A 19,745-nucleotide genomic window follows, 5' to 3' on the forward strand; every position below is an offset into this window, starting at 1 on the left:
TCCTATTACAACCTGACAAGTATTTGCCAAAAGATAGCTCCAGGAAAACAAGAGGGTAACAGTAGTGAGGACATAAGAGGGCAGCTCATAAACAGAGCCCTGCAGGAAGCAGACAGACATGAGGTGCACCCCAACAGACTGCCGGAGTAGCTCTAAAATATGAAACAGCCTGAGAAGGACCAGCATCGCAGAACTCCACCTGTGAAGGAAAGTTAACTGTGTTTGATGTGGAAGAAGAGATCCAGAAAACAAACTCCCAAGGACAATGGAAGAAAGTGAGTTTCCAAGAGGAGATGGTGATGGAACAGACGGAAGGCATCTGTAGATTGTCTAACTTGCATCGTCCCTCATTGCACAGCCTTAGACAAATGCACAATCACCAGTCGACCAAATGGTCAGACAGCAGCTGTCACTCTTGCAGGCAGAGATGGGATCCAAGGGGGAGCGAAAGCAGAGGGCCTGTTCCTCTCTGCCAAGGACCAGCAGGTGTGGGAGCGGAGAGATGCCAAGCAGAAGGGAACCAAGCTAGAAGAAAACTCATTCTGTTTGAAGTTAGCCAGTGTCAGATTAAACAAATCAAAGACTTGTTTAGAGTAAAGCAAAGAGGAATAAAGGAAGCGTCTCTCAGATTTCAGTCCAAGCCTTTTGTCCAGTTTAACCTCTTTTCTCTTGTTCCTCCATTTGCTCGTTTTCTTCATCAGTCACAACAGAATGGCCACTCCAGAAAAAACTCATCCTTTGGCTTTCTGATCACCAAAGAGACCGAGATCAAAGCAACCTGGGAAGCACAGTTTTCATGCCTGCATCACCATGTACACTAATGTGTCTTTTCTCACAGCATTGTCACTGGGAGATAAATCCATAAGAAATGTCATGCCATAGCAGCCAGAGCTACTCTTCAGCCTTCGTAAAGACAACTATTGAACACTGAAAGGCGGTGTTTGCCTGTTATTATATTTCTCTGTTCTCTATCAGCTTACTTTGAGGCAAAAGAAAACCCCCTCTAGATTCTTCCATTTTCAAGAGAAAAAGGAAATCTAATGGGCCAGGCAATCTCAAAGTGCTGAATTCATGACAGGCAGTCTTCAGGGGTAAAGCAACAAGTATCAGTAGGCTTTCCTGGCCTCTCTGAGTAGTTGAAACAACCTTACCCCTTCGCCATCTCATTTAAGATGCTCTAAACAAGTTTCTTGCTACCTGTAGAACTGATGAAGCAGCTGAGGCTTCTAGGAAGCAAATCAGCTGTCCTACTTCAGTTAAATGCCAGGATGAAACATCTATTTTAGAAAGAGAGAGTTCTGCTCAAGAATGGCAGCCTTTTCTCATCTTTTTGACATGAAGCAATTTGTTGGCACTAAAAATTAAAAGAAAATGCACTCCAAAGTTCTAGACAAGTGTAAGAGTGTATCTGACACAGAACAACATATCACTTGCACAGTTTTTTAAACCAAGTTGACAGACTCTGACAAGTTTCTAACAGAAAAGGGCAGGCATTTCCTGAGCCTGATTAGGACCTTATTCAGTCCTGGAAATAAAGAATCAAGATGAACTCTCTGCCCTGGCTGATACTGCTGTTGATTTCTACCCTTGCAACATGACTGAACAGTTGAGCATCGAGCACTCCCGTTGAACCATTTTCTGCTTTCTCTTTTTAAGCTAGGCCCCTAACGTTTCTAAATGTGCCATTTTTACATGAAACAAAACACAAAACTTCCCACCTTCCTGTTTGTTAGCTCATACAGTGGGTCTGAATTGAAAACACCAACATGGATAGAATTACAAGTTGCACAAAGAGTAGCTTGGGTTTTCTCCACATGCACAGCGTCTTAAATGGGAAACAAACCACATTTAGGATCATAGCACTACTGTACAAGGTATTCTCCCTCTGGTGGTCTGATCTGAGGGTACATTCAGAAACAACGTCCTACAGGGAAACTGACAGCTCTTTCCCACCCTTCTCCTTCTCCATACACACAACCCACAATAATACTCTTACAGGATTGTTATTTATCAAAACATTATAACGTAATTTCTTTTAAAGCAGAGCACCTCTGTGGAGTAAAGACTTCAAAAGGATCTTTGCCCTTCTCTATAGAGACTACCGCCTACTGCACCTGGGATTTGTATTTTGTCCCCCAAAAGGCACTTTCACCTACTTTTCCATTTTGAGAAAAAAGGGCTTTTGTTGTTGTGAACAAAAGCAGCACCTTAGCACCTAACCCACCAACAAATTAAGTGCTATCAGCTAAACATGCTCCACCGTCTTCTCCGAGTTACACACCAGTCATGGTAGGTTTTAATTCGATTAGTGATTGGGCTAAAAGCAGCTAAATAAAAATTATAATGCCCAAGAGCCACTTAGACTTGTTCAGACACTTTAAATACCAAATCCCTTCAGCAATATAACATTATCTTTACAGACAAAACTGAGTTTAAAAGTACAAATCTAATTGATCTCAAGTGCATTGGAATTACTATATTTAGGCATTGGATTATGTACTACAGAAAGCCTTGTGCTATGTAAGCAACAAAACTAATTGTGAAGAGACAAAGGTATGTGTCTAACATGCTTATGGACTTGTAAAAATTCATATTTTCGTTGAAGCTGGCAAAGTTACAGCTGCTCACACCAGCAGAGAATTTGGCACGGCGCCCTATACTTTGAGTGAGCATAAGCCGGCTATTTCTGGTCTCCTTCAGAAGGCCTGCACTTCAAGCCCTGCCTCAAAATTACTATATACAGCTTTCACCATTGCGCGGGGGGAGGGGAGGGGGGGGGGAATAAAAATAGTGAATTAAAAAAAAAAAAAGAGAGAGAGAGCAAGTTATTGCTCAACAGCTAGGCAAGACTTCTGTTTCTTTGGTCTCAACTGGGGGTTCAGTTCATGCAGATTAATGGCAGATGCTTAGACACCACAAGATGCCCTATCCCTTTTAAAGAAGAATAAACAAGTTACCTAGACGAGGGGGTGGAGCAATCCACCCCAAAGCCACTTCTGAGATGAATGTATATATCAGCATGTACTTAAAAAAAAACATGACACAAAAATAGAGATTAACTGGTCTGGTTGAAAACCAACTTGTGTTAGGCTGGAAAGGGAACTCATTTTAGTGTCTCAAGATGGATGCGTGGATTGTGGCTCCTTTGAACTCTGCTGTTGCATTCACCTCCCAGCTGCCTGCCTGAAGACAGACATCCCTGGGAGGGAAAAGTAACTAAGTCCATTTTTTCTTGAACAGGACACCTGCCCCAGGCCTGCACGCCACCAGAACACGTTTCGGATCAAAGCGACTGTCAAGAAACACTTGCAGACATCATGACTCAAGACATCCCTCTAAAACTTAGTGGCTCAACCCACGTCCTGCTTTCTGCTTAACACGGGGTTTGCCAGCGCTAACAAGGGCCAGAGAGACCTCTCCTCTCACTCCTCCTTCGTAAAAAGAGACACGCTCACTGGCTAAACCTGCTATCTTTGCCCCCAGAGGCTTCCAGGAGAAAAAAAAAAAAAAAAAAAAAGCATTAAGAGAAAAAAACAAGTTTACATGTTAGAAGACAAAAACCAGTCCTAAAATAAATAATAATAACAATAACAATAATAACACATGTAATAATAAATTTAGGAAAATTTCCACTGGGAATCCACCTATAAAGCACCTAAAATTGTATGCCAGTATTAATACAACAGATTGAGGCTTGGAGGTATCATTTCAAGATGTTTCCTACCAGGCTCGGGACAGCAGGAGTGAAAGTGATTTGGATCAAAAATTCCACACAAGAGCAAAAATCTTTCTAGCTTGAAGGTTGCTTTTTATTTTTATTTTTTTTAAATGAGAAATTAAAAACACACACACAGGGAAACAAAGTTAAGTTAAATCTAGCCCAGCTTTGCACATTTTAACAATTCACTCTGCTGTCTGTAGAACACAGCAATATAAATATTGCTATCTCTGTTAAAATGAATTATTGACAATTTTAATACATGTTGCACAGTACATATTAATATAGAAAAATACATGTTATCAGCAGTGTAATGTTGACCATGTACTAATCCATTCCACCTGCTCAAATATTAGTGCAAATAATTATATATTTGTAATGCATCATTGCTGTCTAGCTCGAATCTCTGCCTCCAGAATAAATGTCTCTTCTCTGAAGTTGTTTGTTATTATGAGTAAAATGTTATATATTCATACTCAAATTGACTTTGGGTGGATAAGTGAAATGAGCAACCTTCAAAAATCCACTTGCCTAAGATTTAGCAAGTTATTTTAATGAATTGTTTACAGTGAAATGAACGTTACAAAAATGCTCCAAGCACAAGTTCATGCTGGCTGGCTTCTCTGCAACACCCAAACGCCACAAAATGACTGCCTTCACCTCGGTTAGTGCTGCCAGTTGAACTGTAACCGCGTCTTTCAACGGGAATTATTGACCTTGCTTTGGCTCTGTCACCGTGCATTTATCCAGCGAGGAATCAAGCTGGGGTTCACCTCTCTCCAGCTTCACCTCTCTTTTCAGACAGGGAGGCGGCCTCGAGGAGGCCGGGCACTCGGTGGAAGAGCAGCTCCCATCCCCAGCAGGCCAACGGTCGAGGTGGGAAAAGCAGATGAACAACAGAAAAAGGGAAGAACAGACTGTGAGCAGAAACAGCCTGGATTTAGAGTCCCATTTCACACCCAAAAGTCCATGTGCTTTTTAGTCTTTCCTCTCCTCCAGCCCTGCTTAAATCCAGGTTAGAGAAAAACAAACCTGCACGCCAAAGCTTTCAGCAACACCAGTGCTGCCACGATTCCTGTTGGCCTTCACATACCACGATCCCCAAATACCATTTGTTTTTCTTTACACTCTGGCTCCAGCAGCCTTATGAGACCATTTTGGTTTTCAGTGAAAGAAAACACCAGCTTTCAAAGAACATCACGTACTGTAAGATGAACTCACCAACACAGCACTATGAGCTAAGTGTCTCGTGACACCAATTCTGGCCATGCAAGGATGACTAAACGTGGTTTGGAGCTACTGGACCCTTTGGACAGCCTCGAAAGGACAAAACAAAGTCTCTTCTTCAACACAAAGGTGACACAAAGGCCTCACATCGCCCTGTACCAAGGCTACACAAGATGGGGAGGATGAGGGCAGGCAAGGAGTGCGTGTGCTGACCCTTCCCCTAGGGGTGTTATCAGTGGGACAAGGACGGGCTTGAGCATGGTGAGGGTAGGAACAGCCACAGCTTGCCAGTGGGATGTTTTTGCAGCCTCTGTTCCAAGGTCCCCTCCATCCTCAGAGGGGAAATCACACAGACAGACAAGCAGGATTTAGGGCCACTCAGAGGAAGTCCTAAATTGATTTTTATCTCAAATCACTATGAAGAATTTATTAAAAATAAGACATTTTGACTCTCAAGCATGATTTTTTCTCCCATTTTGGTTTATTAAGCCATATTTAAAGATACTATTCAAACAGGTCTCATCTTTAAATCTCACATTAGTTTTCTGGACATTACAGTGGGCACTGGAGATGCACGACAGCTTTTCCCCATGGCTGGTCCCTTACATGAAATATCTCATACAATGCACTGCACAGACAGGTAATAGGGGAGAGCATATTGAAAGCACTGACCCACAGAGGTGATGGAATACAGGGAAGGTAGCAAGAAAAAAGGGAAGGGAGCCAAAATCCTCCACCAACCAGGCTACAAGTGGCTGAAGAACCACTGCAGTGGGTGTGTAGGGGTCTTTAGAAGCCATGCTGCAAAGTTAAAGGGTTTGCTCTAGTAACGTTGTGACACTGGGGAAGGGACTGCAGTCCTGAGAGATCTGGAGAGGAAAATAGGACACAGAGAAGTAAAGCTAATAGAATAAGAGCAGAAAGCAGGGCTTCCACATAGACTAAAGGCTGTATTGACACAGGATAAGCAGTGCCCCATACAAGTGAAAAGAAGACAGGCAAACACAGCTGCTTCTCCACTCAAAGATAAGCAGAAGACATAGTATAGAAATCTCCTGCCACCAAAAGAAATTAGGAGAGAGGAGGAAAAAAGAAAAGAGAAGCTAAGCAGCGAACATGACTGGGCAGGCAATCTCCCTCCCTCCGCTCCTTTGAACAGGTGTAGGAACAACTGAGAAAGAAAAGCCAAACAATGTGCCAGCCTGTCCACTCCATGTCCAGAGAGAAAATACTCCAAGGCAGATAGCAAGACACAAATCTGCCTCTGCTTACAAGTGGGGGTTGGGGAAATCATGCCTTGAAGCCAGTATCTAGCAGAACAAGAGGGCAGGAGAGATGCTCCTGCCTTTCTGATGTCCTCTAGGAGAGCAGCTTTTGGCATGGAGGGCTGGTTTATCCTCCCTGCTGCTCTGGAGCCAGGAAGTACAAAGCAGAGCCACTACCTGCATCTGGAATTAGATGAGCAACTACCGTGATATCTGCTTCCTTCACTGAGAAGGAACAAGCAGCTCAGCCTGGACTGGTTGTCCTGTCTGTGACTAGTTTAACTCCAGTACTAATCCAAAATGGGATAGCTACTGCAGCAAAAGTTTAATCCAAAGCGCACCACTCCTTTTTGGAATTTTTTTGTGACATCTCAGTACACTGGATTTACTGCCATGTGTGCACTGCCTTAAGAAATTTGGATCTAAGGGTTTCTGAAGAGCAGGCACACCTGGACCCACAACGGAACCCAAAGGCCTCTCCCTTTTCATGGCACTTCACGAGATGCAGCTTTTTTGTCACCCATTTGCCACATTTCCTACAGAAATGGAGCGATTGTTTCAGACAACACTCAGTCACAACACTCCAGCACTAACTAGCTAATGGAATATTCCTCCTTGGGCAACAGAAATTTATCTGTGGCGGTCACACGCTGAAGCAACCAGTCATTTAAAGTGACTTAGTGAAAGCTGAGAGGACAAAAAAAAAAATAAAACAAAATCCAAACCAAGTTCTCTTATTGATTGTGACTTTAAGGAGACCTGCCCCCATCAATACTGTGCAGCTCTCAAGTCAGTCACTTACCATTATCAAGATCGCTGCAGTCTTGGAAGAAATAAAAATAAAAATAATAAAAGCAGCTCAACTCTGGCAATTTTTCCTCCCATCCAATCAGACTGCACACAGCTGAAGCACTTCTACTCACAGCAGAAATACACAGAGCTCACGTTTACAGCATTATTACCTGTACTTCAGAGCAGATTGACACTTGAGTATGGAAAGCCGTTTGCTGTTGAATCCAATGGTTTTGAGATGAACAAGCAGCGCCAAGGCAAAGTGTTTTAGCCAGTCCCCCTCCTCTGGAGGCTCACTTCATTTCAGGATGGGAATGTAGCTGAAAAAAGACTAATTCCAATCCTGCTTATTCTCACGGGTTGATGTGTACGCCAGCTTTCTATTAATCAGGCTTTAACCTCCTTCTTCCACGTGCCACGTTATTTCATTTAAAGTTGTTCTCCATATCCTTTTAATTGATGTCTTCACTTCTTACTCTTTCTAAATATCTAGATCTTCTCTCTTTTCCAAGCACTTCCACTTCCCAATTTCATTTTTACTTGCACCGAGAAGTATTCTCACAGAGCCCCTACTCCTCCTTGCGCTCTGCGTGCACGCAAACATTATACAACACCAAATAATGTTACGAAATTATAGGACTTCTAAAAACACAGCTTATTTTCCAGCCTACAACAGTTTACTGCAAAGCCATTTTCACCAATTGTAGACAACATAATTACACACACATTCACACACCTCCTCTCAGGCATCCATTTGGCTGCCAGCCTGTTAAATGCCAATGTTCTAGGAGCGAGCATTAGGAAGGCAATACTTTACTTCATTACACCAACGTTAAAATGCATATTTGTATTTTGGATAGTACTTTATTGTATTCAGAAACCAGCAGAAATATTTTCCCAAATTACATGCTATAATAGCTCTAAACTTAAAAATGTGTGAAAATTATAGTTCCCTGCCCCATCCCGATCCCAGTTGTATTGCAAAGTGAACTTACTGACAACGCAGTCTTCTCCCAAAATAGAAACTGTTTGTGTGTGCCTGGGGAGGTTTTTCAAGGAAAGGGAAAAGGGAGAGCTCACACCAGTGATAAATTTGGTCAGTAAAGTTACTTTTATTCTTTTTTTATTTTTAAATAGAAGGGTTTTTTACAATTGAGTATAAAGATATTCGTAGAACGTGGAAATGAAATGAAAAAAAGTATCTGGAGGAAATTCTTTTTATTGAGGAAGAGTTTACATATCTACGTTTTTAAGTATTCACCTACTTTATGCCACCTCCTGTTAACAGGCATAATGAAAATATTGCACTGAGCATATGCATGAGAAACACAGCTAATAAAGCAAGAAATATGGTAAATACATTTCATACAACCTTAAAATAACTCAAAACAATCATACAACAAATTCTGAAGCACTTCTGTGATCTGCAATCTTACAATGATGTTCATTGTTCTTAAGTCTTTATTACAAATTGACACTTTTTGTAGAAAGGTTTTGTATTGGTTAATAAAACCACAGCCTTAAAATTGTTGGCTTTCAGTTACAGAGGTAAGAGAGGTATCATCTGAATTCACATCAGAGCTTTTGAAAAAAAAAATAAATGGCAGCAGTGCAAGCATGTGCCTCCTCCAGTGTCCAAACCTGTTTGTGGTTTTGCCATGGCCAAGGAACAGAGCTATGCAGCTCAACAAAGCAGCCAGTCTCACAGAATACTTTGAGAAAGTCTGGCACCCATTCTCTTGTTTACCGATATAATGCTCTGCTAAATATAAAATGAAGCAGAAGAAACTCAGCTAACCAAGAGAAGTTCCACACAAGTCTGTCAATATTGACTGCACCTGGGAAGTCATTAACAAAAGAGGAAAATAATTTTATTTGACTGACCAATAATGTAAATTTATAGAAATGCTGTTCTAACAATGGGAGAGAAAGAAGTTTTCATAATGTATGCTGAGCCCACTGTAGAAATAAAATGAAGTGTTACAGATTATCTGTTCAAGGCTGATGCAAGTCAGGCTGAAGACACAAACCACAGCAGTTCCAACCTGTTTTCCACATGAGCTTATTCTGAACGAAGGTCTATTCATAACAATTTTCAACTGTTTGTGGAAAAGCTACCCCAAATGTTTCAAACATCACTAATTGCTTCAGTTTACTATACGCACACTATGGCTCCATCTCAGAAGCACCTTCAACAAATGCTGGAGCATAACTGGCGTAAAAGTAGTCTGTCTCCAATATTGAAATTAAGAGCAGTGGAAAAAAAGCTTTTGCACACTTCACCATTTCATATTGCTCAGGCACTGAGGATCACTTATCTTCAGCACAAGAAATTTTACCTTTAGGTTTTTTGCTAGAGCTGCCGTCCGTTCCTCCCACGTACAAATGAACAATTGGGCTACATTTTATCCTTTCACTTGTTATAATCTGAATTTATTTACATACAAAACAAGAGACAGGAAAAAGTTGTATTAACCCAACCATGTGCACCTTCACCTTGTAGCAAGGATGCCTTTGACAAGGCAGCTGCATTACCTTTAGAAGCATATATAAAATTCAGTGTGCCAGTATCAAACAAACAGAAACAAGAATGTCATACAATCCCAATATATCCCAGTGGGCCCTTGACTATTAGGTTAAAAAAAAAAAAAAAAAAGTAAAAATCAAAAATCTTTTCACCACTTTAGTTCTGTTTAGAATGCTACACAATGAATAAATTACATCTTTCTGGGATAGCGTTCCTTTCACTTCTACATCTCAAAGAAATTCCAAACTAATTAATTAGAGCAAGAAATTACATTGAGCAGGATAACATTTTAAATGAAAGAAATGACTTAGAAACACCAATCAAAGATAATTTGATTATGATTAGCTGTGCTGAAGTCTAAGTCATTAAAATTGATGAAGAATGTTTTTACATTGGTCTATTCTATGTAATCCATTACCTACGCTATGCTCTGTAGTTCAAGTCTAACAAATGGTATCTGATAATTCAATATTGAAGACTAAAATACTTTCATTGTACCACTTGCTTCCCCACAACGTTTCCAATAAGAAAAAAACAGTAGCAAGTAGTTTTGCAAAAAAATTCATCAGTGGGAGAACTTTAGGTTACGTGAGATATCATTCTGATTTTTACCTGCTCGCATTCTACATAGTCATGTCTAAATATGGCTGCTGATTTAGTCTGAACAGTCATTACCCCACAAAAGTTACAACCATGGTTTGGTAAGAAATCATTCCCTGTGCTTTCTAACTGAGGCCTGCCCAAAGGTTTCATTCCATGCTCTCAGCTGAAGTGACGAGCAAGACGAGCAGACCTGTAATCAACACGCAGCTGAACAAAGGAGTGAAGGATGTTCTTGTCCAGATTAGCAAGTTGTTCTCCTGAGCAAACTTGCTTTAAGTTATCCGGGGCTACAACCAGAAGGTTGCAAAGTGCATGCAAAGTATCAAACAGCTGTAACACCAGCGCAATCTGTGGTTGAGAGAGGAAAAAAAAAAAAAAAAGAGATGGGTATTAAGAATAAAAGCTACTTTAAGTCTTACAACACAACATCCATCCAGATTCTCAAAACACTTCTTCCCTACAGAAGATGCATTTCAGTCATTCTTTCTTCATGTGTGCATAAATACATGCATAGGCACATGTTTTTCTGAGTTTCTGGGCTTTTGTTCTTTTTAGGACACGATAAAGAACTACCATTACAGGAACAGAATATGTAACATCACTATGTGAAATGCTGATGTCCAAACAGAAACAGACTATTTTTATGAAGACTTCCTATGAAAACTTCTGGTGAAAAATAGTACCTAACTCAGAAACACGGCTGTACATCACCAACATACACATAGCTTACCTTGAAGTCTTTGGCACACTTCCTATATTCAGCCACATCACAAATAGCCAACATGCCTCCCATGCAACTGTAGGAATATTGCTGTAGGTGTTCATAGATGAGTCGATGAAAACGAACTCCAAGCTCCATCAAAACTGTGTCGACATTCTTACCATCCATAGAATTTCTGATCTTTTCCACCTGCTTCCTGACATAGCTGCAGACTTTAACACAAGCCTTTAAAAAAAATAAATAAATTCTAGGAACCTGTTCTCATAAAGTGGCTACTAGATCATAAGCTAAACATCAGTTACTAAGTTCTAAAATTGCTGAAGCACAACACCATTAGTTATTTTCTAATTAACAATTCAAACAGTTTTTCATTTGCCATAGAGGCAAAAATGCAAGTAGAAAGACAGATGCAAGACAACATTCCACTAAGTTTTACTTCATATCAGTTCAGAAGAGAGCACTTCTGTTTGTGCTTTTAATTTAAGCAATGATTGACCAAGGGGGAAAACCAAGGTGATTACAAACCTCATTAGCAGTAATTACAAGCCCAAATTAACAGCCATCCTCACTCTTCCCACAAGTACCAATCTTACTGCTCCACTTTTCCCATTTCCATCTGGCTTCAGGTATTCAGGCAGTCCTCCTACTTCTCTCCATTAATAATAATTTGTTCTCTACACCTCTCTGCATTTCCTAACAAAAGACTAATGTAACCCAGCCCTACAGCTGTATTTCTGCAGCCTGGAGTCTGGGATTTCAACAGATATGGTGGTAAAGAACATTTTACAGGAAAAATTGGTCTTGCCATACCCATTGTGTTTTCTTACGCTTCTGACATCCTAAGGGTAAAAAGCACCCAGCAACTAGAGCATCTGATAATTAGCTTTAAGCTATGAGTTTCAGAAACTAGTTTTCAGCTAAAAAACCTGTTTCAAATCTGGGCCTCTTGGGAAGGGAAAGAATGTGACATTTTGTCCAGCAGCTACCGATCTGTGTCTGACACTAGATACAAAACTCCTAATGTTGCTCTTCAGTGTGAGGAAGAGAGCCCAGAACAGTTTACAATTGCTTAGTACAAAATGGAATTGCTAACTAAATTAATCAAATACAAATGTTGTCAAATGTGTCTTTGTTAAACATCATCCTGTACCTGATATCACTCAAGTGCATTTGAAGTTCCAACTCATCTATATAGCTTTGTTTACTTACATTAGTATATTGAATCAAAACATTGTTTTCATCTTCTGGTTTAAAATCTGTCTTCTTTTGCTCTGCAGCCAAGATGTGCTTCATCTGTCCAATCATACAATTCAGCGTCCTTTAAAGTTAAAAATAAATTTGGGATTTTAAAGAGAATACTTTCATTTGCTTGATTTTTATATCTACATATATTGACATGATTCTATGCAAAAGTATGCAGCATAAAACGATGAGGAAATCTCACTACCTAATATTTCTGTAATCTATATAAGATATACGAAAGGCAAATATATTGTAAGCAGCAAGGGATTGAAACTGCAATGCAGTTCTCTGGAGAAGACAAGTTGATTTTAAATAAGCAGTTAAGAAAAGGAGAATTAGGGGAAAAAAAAAACACCACTTTGCTCTAATTTAAGTGTCTTCAAGACCAGCACACAGCATCCTGACCAGCTAGTTTTACAGGGGACACATTAACAGGGAAGTAAGCCATTCAAACCCAGCTCTTTGGAGAAACTGGATAGCTTTCCTCTTTGCTGAGGGAACTGGACAACCGAAGGAAGCATTCCAAACACTTAATTTACTAGAATTAGATCCCATTGCATCAGAAAACACTTGCAAAAATGAAAGAAAAGCAGGGTAAGGAGAGCACCTCTTTCTGTGCTACAGCTTGGTATTTCTCTTGTTCTCAAAATTCTAGTAGAGTTTTATAGTGCCATTTATTCCTCCACTTCCAGATATGTCTTTTCAGAACATTATCTAAGGCCAAGGAACTGGTTTGCTTTTAAGTGCAACCCAAAAGTCAAACATCAAAGCAGCTCAGAGAGGTCCCAGCGTCCACCTTTGCCAGGAACCTCCTCCTGTCTCTCCCCATACTTTTTCCCCACCTCACCCTCCACTCAAACTTCCCTCCTTTCCCCTGCTCCCCTTCAAAAAACACAGTCCAGGCTGTTATGGGACTTGAAAGATTCAAGTTCTATGGGTGAAGAGGAGAACACCACATATATCTAAAGAGGGACTATATTGATCCGTTAAAATTCATTATTTTCTATGCATAGAGTAAATCACTTTTATAGAGGTAGACATTTGTTGGGAATGCCATTCCAGAACGTGCTGCAGGACCTGTACAGATTGGGTGGTATTGAAACCATCAACATCTAGAAATTTACCTTTTTTTTTTTTTAATTTTTTAAAACTAGATAAATTCTTTAACAAGTTAATCGGTTCTTAACAGCATCAATGGTACTACAAAGCAGAGTGTAAGCAGGCACATAGACACATTTTACACATAACATTCATCTGAAAACTAATCTTGTTTGCATGTGCCAAAGCTTAAATGTTTTTGAAGACCCCATCCACAAACCTTTGAACGTACTCTTTTCCAACAGGGACTTGTTCTTCACAGTCTGCCACTTCTAAGAGATTAGTTATTTCACACAAACAGCTACAAACTATTCTAATGCTGATGACTGACCCATGCCTGCTACACCCAATCGTACAGTCTCAATTATACTTCAAGTATTTTATTTCAAGCTTTGAATTTAAGCCTCTAGATAAAGTTCTAGCAGGAGCAGCTCAAACCTTGATTGTTACTTGCACATGTTGCACCTCCACCTTTCTTCTTGCACATGCAGAAAATGCTTATTAAGAAATAACTCTTTGAGCTCTCTGCAAATATAATATATCAAATCTCTTCCTCATCTCTGCAGGAAGTGTCCTGTAGGACACAAATGCAATGCCTGCTTTTCTATGCAATGCTGGTCTCATCCCTCTCCAGTACAGAGAGATTCTTATAAAAACTTCAGTGATAATTTCAATTGTAGCCCTCACTTCCCACAAGAAGGTTTATTTCCATCACTGCAGAGAGAAAACAGCGATGTAAAGGTTAGGTAACTGGTTCTAGGCTGAATACCATCCTTGAAATATTGGAAGACTGCATGCTTCCTGGAGCAAAGTAGGGCAGTCAGTCACACAAGTTTGGTTTCCTAACATTAAGCTTGTTACTTTCCCCTGCTGCAGAACAGCTATGATTTTCATTTACAATTTTTATGGCTATCCCCTCATTTTTATATGAAGAAATGGAAAAAAGATTTAAATGAGTCACAACCTCAAAGCAAGTCAATGTCAGAAACAAAATTATTCCAGGTCTACAGACTTCTATGACTAGGTCTAATCCATAGCACTGCACAGATTCAAACAAGTCATCTAACCTATTTTTGTCAAACTTTGCTCCTTATGGAAATTCTGCAATCCTTTAACCTATTTCAATCATCACTCCTTCTGCCTTTAAAGGAAAAAGCATGAGACAATAAGATAAAACTGAATTTTATAAAATAAAATAAAAAGCACTCTGTCAGCATAACCAAATATGTCAGTAATATCTTTCCAGAGGTCAGAAATCTGCCATGGAAAATATACCATGTAAACAAACAAAATCTAAACTTCCTATGCAGAATAAAGGTAGAAGAAATCAATTCTGTGTTCAGAAATAATTCACCTTTAAAAAAAAGGAAAACTAGTAATACATCACAAAGGAGTTTTACGGGAACCAGTGATCAACAGAAAGCTTAAATGTTTACTTGCCTATCAATACCCATATCCAGCTTCACTTCCATTTGTTCTATGATGTCCTTTTTCTTCTGAAGGCATTCAGACAATTTAGGAGAAGAACTGCAACAGCATAAAGGGTTGTGTAAGTGAGGTTAAAATACCGAAACAAATTTGTTAGCTGGGGCTGTTAATTACAACATAAATGTGCAAAGACCTACCATCAAAAAAAGACTAGTTTAGATGGAGTTAGCTCTCTTTAGAGCAACAAATCAACAGCCTTGAAAGCCATCGGACCCTACAAATAGGGCTTGCGGAGTGCTGACGGGCAGTACTGCAGGACACTTCAAGCAGCATTGTGTCTGCTGAACACGGTGCTTCTCTGCTGCTGCCAGCTGCTGCCACACTAGCAAGCAAACCCAGCTTTTCACAGAACATCTGTGAGCTCTGCCTTGAGCATATCCAACCAGCGGGTCCTAACAACATACAGCTTTCATGTAGCTCATGATGTGGTGAGCTTCTTCCTCTGCAGAGACTGATATCTCCAACAATCTCTGCAGCCCTGATATTGCCAGCTCAGCCCAGGATGTAAATAAAAAAAATCCTTTAGTCCTGGCCTGCAATAGAGCAGTGAGGTCTCTGCAGAGCAACTTGTCTCTACTTCGTATCAATACTCTTGGAGCTCCCTCTCTCCCCGTGGTTATCTAAGATACAGATCAGTTTAACTTCCCTTCCTCTCCCTCCCATTACAGTATTTTATCTTCCCACAACATCAAGCAGAACCACTCCAAGAATAAACTCCTCTTAACAGAGATGAACAATAAAAAAATTGCTTTGTTCACCAAAAATGACTATTCAAAAGGAAGAGACAATCAAAATAAAGGTACCTGATTAATGGCATTAGATGATCATTGAACTGCTTATCAAATAAATGGAAGATAGTATTGGCCTGGTGGACAACATCCAAGAAATAAAGATTTGCGTTCTTTGAATCAGAAGAGGGAATGCCTAAAGCAAAGAAGGTTTTGTTAGGATTGTAATGATAAGCAGTTCTTTAATTAGCATGATGATATTTTAAGTCTGCAGGATTTTTCCATGAGTTATTAGATCACAGGCTTAGAGTTTGAAAAATTTACCATGGTGCCATATATAGAATACTTCTCATAGCTATATCAGGTAAGCATAGAAATATCTTGCTTTTAAAGTTTCCAAAAGCAAAAAGAAAAATTTAAATATTTCTTCAGAACACAGTTTTTATGCTTTCACTGAGGAAAGACTGGTTCATATTGTCAACTTCTTAACACAAGCAGTTTTCTTGTTTAGTGTCACTTTTAAAAATGCGTAAGTATAAAAACATATAAAAAAAATTAGCAGAAGTAGTGTTGATGTCCAGATTTCTGATACAAATCTTTTTGAAGACAGCAGCACATTTCCATCCGTGCATGAATTCTCCGAGTAGAAGTAACACTTCAGAAGACATTAAAAGCTGACTTCCAAACACAAAAACCAAATTTCATTTAGCCAATATATTTTGAACAAAGCCAATCAATAAAGCAAGGCAACGATCTGTAAAGTTGGTCTGCACGAAAAGGTCAATGAGATGACGCGTTCAAAAGATATTATACTCACCAGCGAGGCCTGTTTCTAATGCATAATCGATGTGTTCAGTACATAAGAATTCTACAAGCATAGAAAAAATTCTGAAAGCATTCTTCGGTAAGTCAGACGGATCAGAGAGCTTGAAAGAAAAAGAAAAAAATATCCTAAAGGTCAGTTCTACATACATTTGAAAGTTTATCTGATATTGATAACCTTAAAATATAATAAATACTTCAAAATAACTGAAATTTTATTCTAAATTAAAAGTATCCATACAGAGAACTACTCAGGAGCAGTAGTTAGTATCAACAAAATCTTCAGCATCAACAGTTAAAATGAAGATAATATGCCACAGGATGCTATAGAAAGCAAAAATAAACAGATTCTAATAGTAATAATAATAAATTAAGGAAGCTATTCATTAAGTTCTTAAAACACTAGCATCTAGATGTAATCCCAGCAATCACCTGAACCACAGACTGCTGGATGGTGGGAGAATGTACCTGGAGAAGATGACTCTATACATGCCCTGCCTTTTTGTCTTTTACTAAGCTTCTGCTAGTAGCCACTGCTAGAGGACAGGACGCTGGGTTAGATGGACCTTCACTGTCAGCCAGCACAGCTGTTCTTCCATCACTGTCACCATACCTCAACAAATAATCCAGACTGAACCTCAGCTCCATTTATCACAGTTCAGCTGGAGTCAGAGCATGAAAATTTTTATTAAGTAGAGTAATGCTCACATATATACCTTCATGAACTGTAAGCAACACAGGATTTTGGACAGCAACCTGTCAGTAAATCCACTTTCTAAAGAAAAATGTGACAGGGCTTTTGCACATAAGAAATAGGGCTTTGGTTTCTATGGAATTAAGTGAAGATTTAAGAAGCTAGGAATAAAATTATTATTGCAATTCAAGTTAATTTACATAACAGCATTCCCAAAGACTTCCTCTGTATGCCTGAAAACCACCCATAAAAAACGCCACCTTGTTACAGAAATTTCCAATCAGAGGAATGTTTTAATATATTGTTACGTTCAGAACTATCGACTTATTTTTCCTAAAAAAATAGTCAGGACACACAGTGTACCTGTACACATCTGTCACATAATATAAATATTGCCATAAGCTAGCCAGGGACTTAATTGACTTTTTCTTTGCATAGCGAATTGCCCCCATGACAATCTTAGCAGCATCCTCTCCCTCCTTCCTTCCCCCCCCCCCCCAAAAAAAAAAAAAATATTGGTTTTAGACCAAGCATTAAAAAAATCTGATCCTAATAGGAATGGGGAAAAAAAAGAATGAACAATTACAAAAAGTTGGTATCATGAATTTAAAAAGTTCATAGCAACTATCATACTGAGAAAAAAGATGTTCTACCTGTGTCTTGCAGTTACTGACTTCCACCACTAGGAATGTCTATCACGTCTGTGCCATACTTCTATTTTATTACATCTTTACCCCCTCTTAGAATCTAAAATATTAAAACTTCTGAATATCTAAAATGTTAAAAGCTTTATACACTGAACTAATTTAGAATGTTAGAGGCATAAAATATTGTTAGAATTAAGTGCGTTTAGCTAATAAAAATCCCAATTATTGATTTAAGTCCGCAATTAAATTACAAGGGGTTTCATTTAAACTAAATACCAAATAGTAAGTGACAGGCAGTAAAACAAGTGATTTAATTAAAACAAAGAGTTGTTTTCTTTTTAAGCTTAAAGTATTTTTAAAGAAAAGTAGAAAGTTACCAAGGCAAACAATAATAAAGATTATTTCTACTCATAAAATAAATAATTTTGTTGGTGATACTGGTGATTAGTCCCGTAAGCTAGAACAACTGGCACTTGACACTAAAGATCAACTGCTGAATTAGTATCTGTATTCTTAAAAGAAAAAAAAAAAAAACAAAAAAACAAAAAAAAAAACATACACTAAATGTTTCCCAGTTCTTAGGTCTAGTTTATTTTAAAAAATGCAATTTACACAAATAGGTTTAGTCCTCCCCACTTCTTCCAACATAGACTGTATTAAAAAACACATTTCAAAAGCAAACCTATAGCCCCCAACATGACCCTGAATCAGTGAAAAATATAAGAAAATTTGTTTAATAGACTAAAGCCCATCCTATCAAACTGAAAACTGAACCTGAAGATTTAATTTCATAAGCACAACTATATCACTAATGGAGATTACAGGAAGCAAACTTACCCTGTGACATCTTTCAAAGGCTTGTTTAGTTTCTTGCAAAAGGTTAACCACCACTTCTTGTGAGAGAAAAGTTTCTCCATGGGTATCAATACTCGGCCCCAACGGCAAGTTTGTACGTTGCCTTATTCTCTCTTTGAGGTCTTGAATACTAGGACAAAGAAATACCAAAAGATTTCAATAGATGGAAATTTTGACATTCACATTCAACAGTGATTTAGGATGCTTTAGTTGTTAACTCACAAAAACAGAACCCAAGACACAGTTTAGGATTTGCAAGCATTAAGACAGTCTTGCAAGCTTAAAAAAATTGCTAGTTAATGCAAAACAACCACCTTTGATCCCAGAGTTAACCGTATTCTACCATGGCACATCTGCACCATGGGAGCAGCTATTCCCCCACTGGGGAATAAAAATAATTTCAATTAAATCCTCTGGGATGTATGCTCTGTGGACGAAGTTAAGCTTTCATACATTGACACATTTTACTTTCAAAACACAAATGAGAGCTTTCTATCTTATCCACACCCACAAGTCTTCTCATCCTCATTCCTATCTACGCAGTCCTGACTTAGTTGAGCATGCTCCAACACATTTCCATGCATAAAGCAACCCATTAAGTCTGTCATTATAATCAATTTAATTTTCCCCAAGAAAATTAAATTTTCATCTTTGTTTTGTAATTCACTTAATTTTGTTGTTGTGCTCTCCAAAACAATTTTCATGCCTGACACACCGACCCCAACAACGCTTTGAAAGGTGCAGTAGTCTCATCACCTCTGTCTCTCAAATTTTAATTCTTCCTTTCCCACGTCTCACTACTCCTTTATTAGTTTCTCTACCTTGAGGATAATGAAGTCTTGTTTTTACCTTTCTCTAAGTCCATTGCATCTTCTGGGCTCATTAAGAGCTTTCTCACTGACATTGCTATGATCTTTTCCCCTTCCTAGGTCTTGGGAGGGGACCACAAGACCTGGGCAGGTGAAAAAAAATGTATGCTTTTAGATACACACATACACATGCGTTAGGTACCTTAATTTTGCTTCAGTCCTTTTGTGGATCTGGATCCTAAGTTGAAACATAGGTTTAACTGGTATTTTTCATTTTCCACGAGTATATAAATACCATGCATCACCTTTCACATGTATCAAGAGCAATACGCTTTTTAAGGGAAGTTAACATAAAATGATAGCAAATATAAAAAGCTGTAGGTCACTTTAGAAGCTTGCCCTTTTGCAGTTGATCACTGCACATCTGGCATGGCAAACACTATGTTTCTCCCCTTACCACCTCCCTTCCACTTTAGAAGTAGGGAACTTTATAGAAAAAAAAAACTTAC

At 38.9% G+C, this 19,745-nt stretch overlaps 1 protein-coding gene across 2 annotated transcripts in view; it reads right to left on the reverse strand.

Moving 5' to 3' along the window:
- Positions 1 to 8,076: 8,076 nt before the first annotated feature.
- Positions 8,077 to 19,745, reverse strand: part of EXOC5 (exocyst complex component 5) — a 28,705-nt gene continuing 17,036 nt past the window's right edge. Inside the window, exons 12-19 of one of the 2 annotated variants that reach the window (XM_082762417.1) lie at positions 19,439 to 19,474; positions 18,410 to 18,557; positions 16,227 to 16,335; positions 15,485 to 15,605; positions 14,634 to 14,720; positions 12,063 to 12,171; positions 10,863 to 11,078; positions 8,077 to 10,480 (exon numbers count right to left, since the gene is read on the reverse strand). In XM_082762417.1, coding sequence (XP_082618543.1) covers positions 10,292 to 10,480; positions 10,863 to 11,078; positions 12,063 to 12,171; positions 14,634 to 14,720; positions 15,485 to 15,605; positions 16,227 to 16,335; positions 18,410 to 18,557; positions 19,439 to 19,474 — 1,015 coding nt within the window. In that variant the 3' untranslated portion in view covers positions 8,077 to 10,291. The remainder of the gene's footprint in view (positions 10,481 to 10,862; positions 11,079 to 12,062; positions 12,172 to 14,633; positions 14,721 to 15,484; positions 15,606 to 16,226; positions 16,336 to 18,409; positions 18,558 to 19,438; positions 19,475 to 19,745) is intronic. The other variant, XM_082762416.1, reaches the window with a different exon arrangement.

The sequence above is a fragment of the Aythya marila genome (genome assembly GCF_965140915.1).
Source record: "Aythya marila genome assembly, chromosome: 5".
NCBI lineage: Eukaryota > Metazoa > Chordata > Aves > Anseriformes > Anatidae > Aythya > Aythya marila.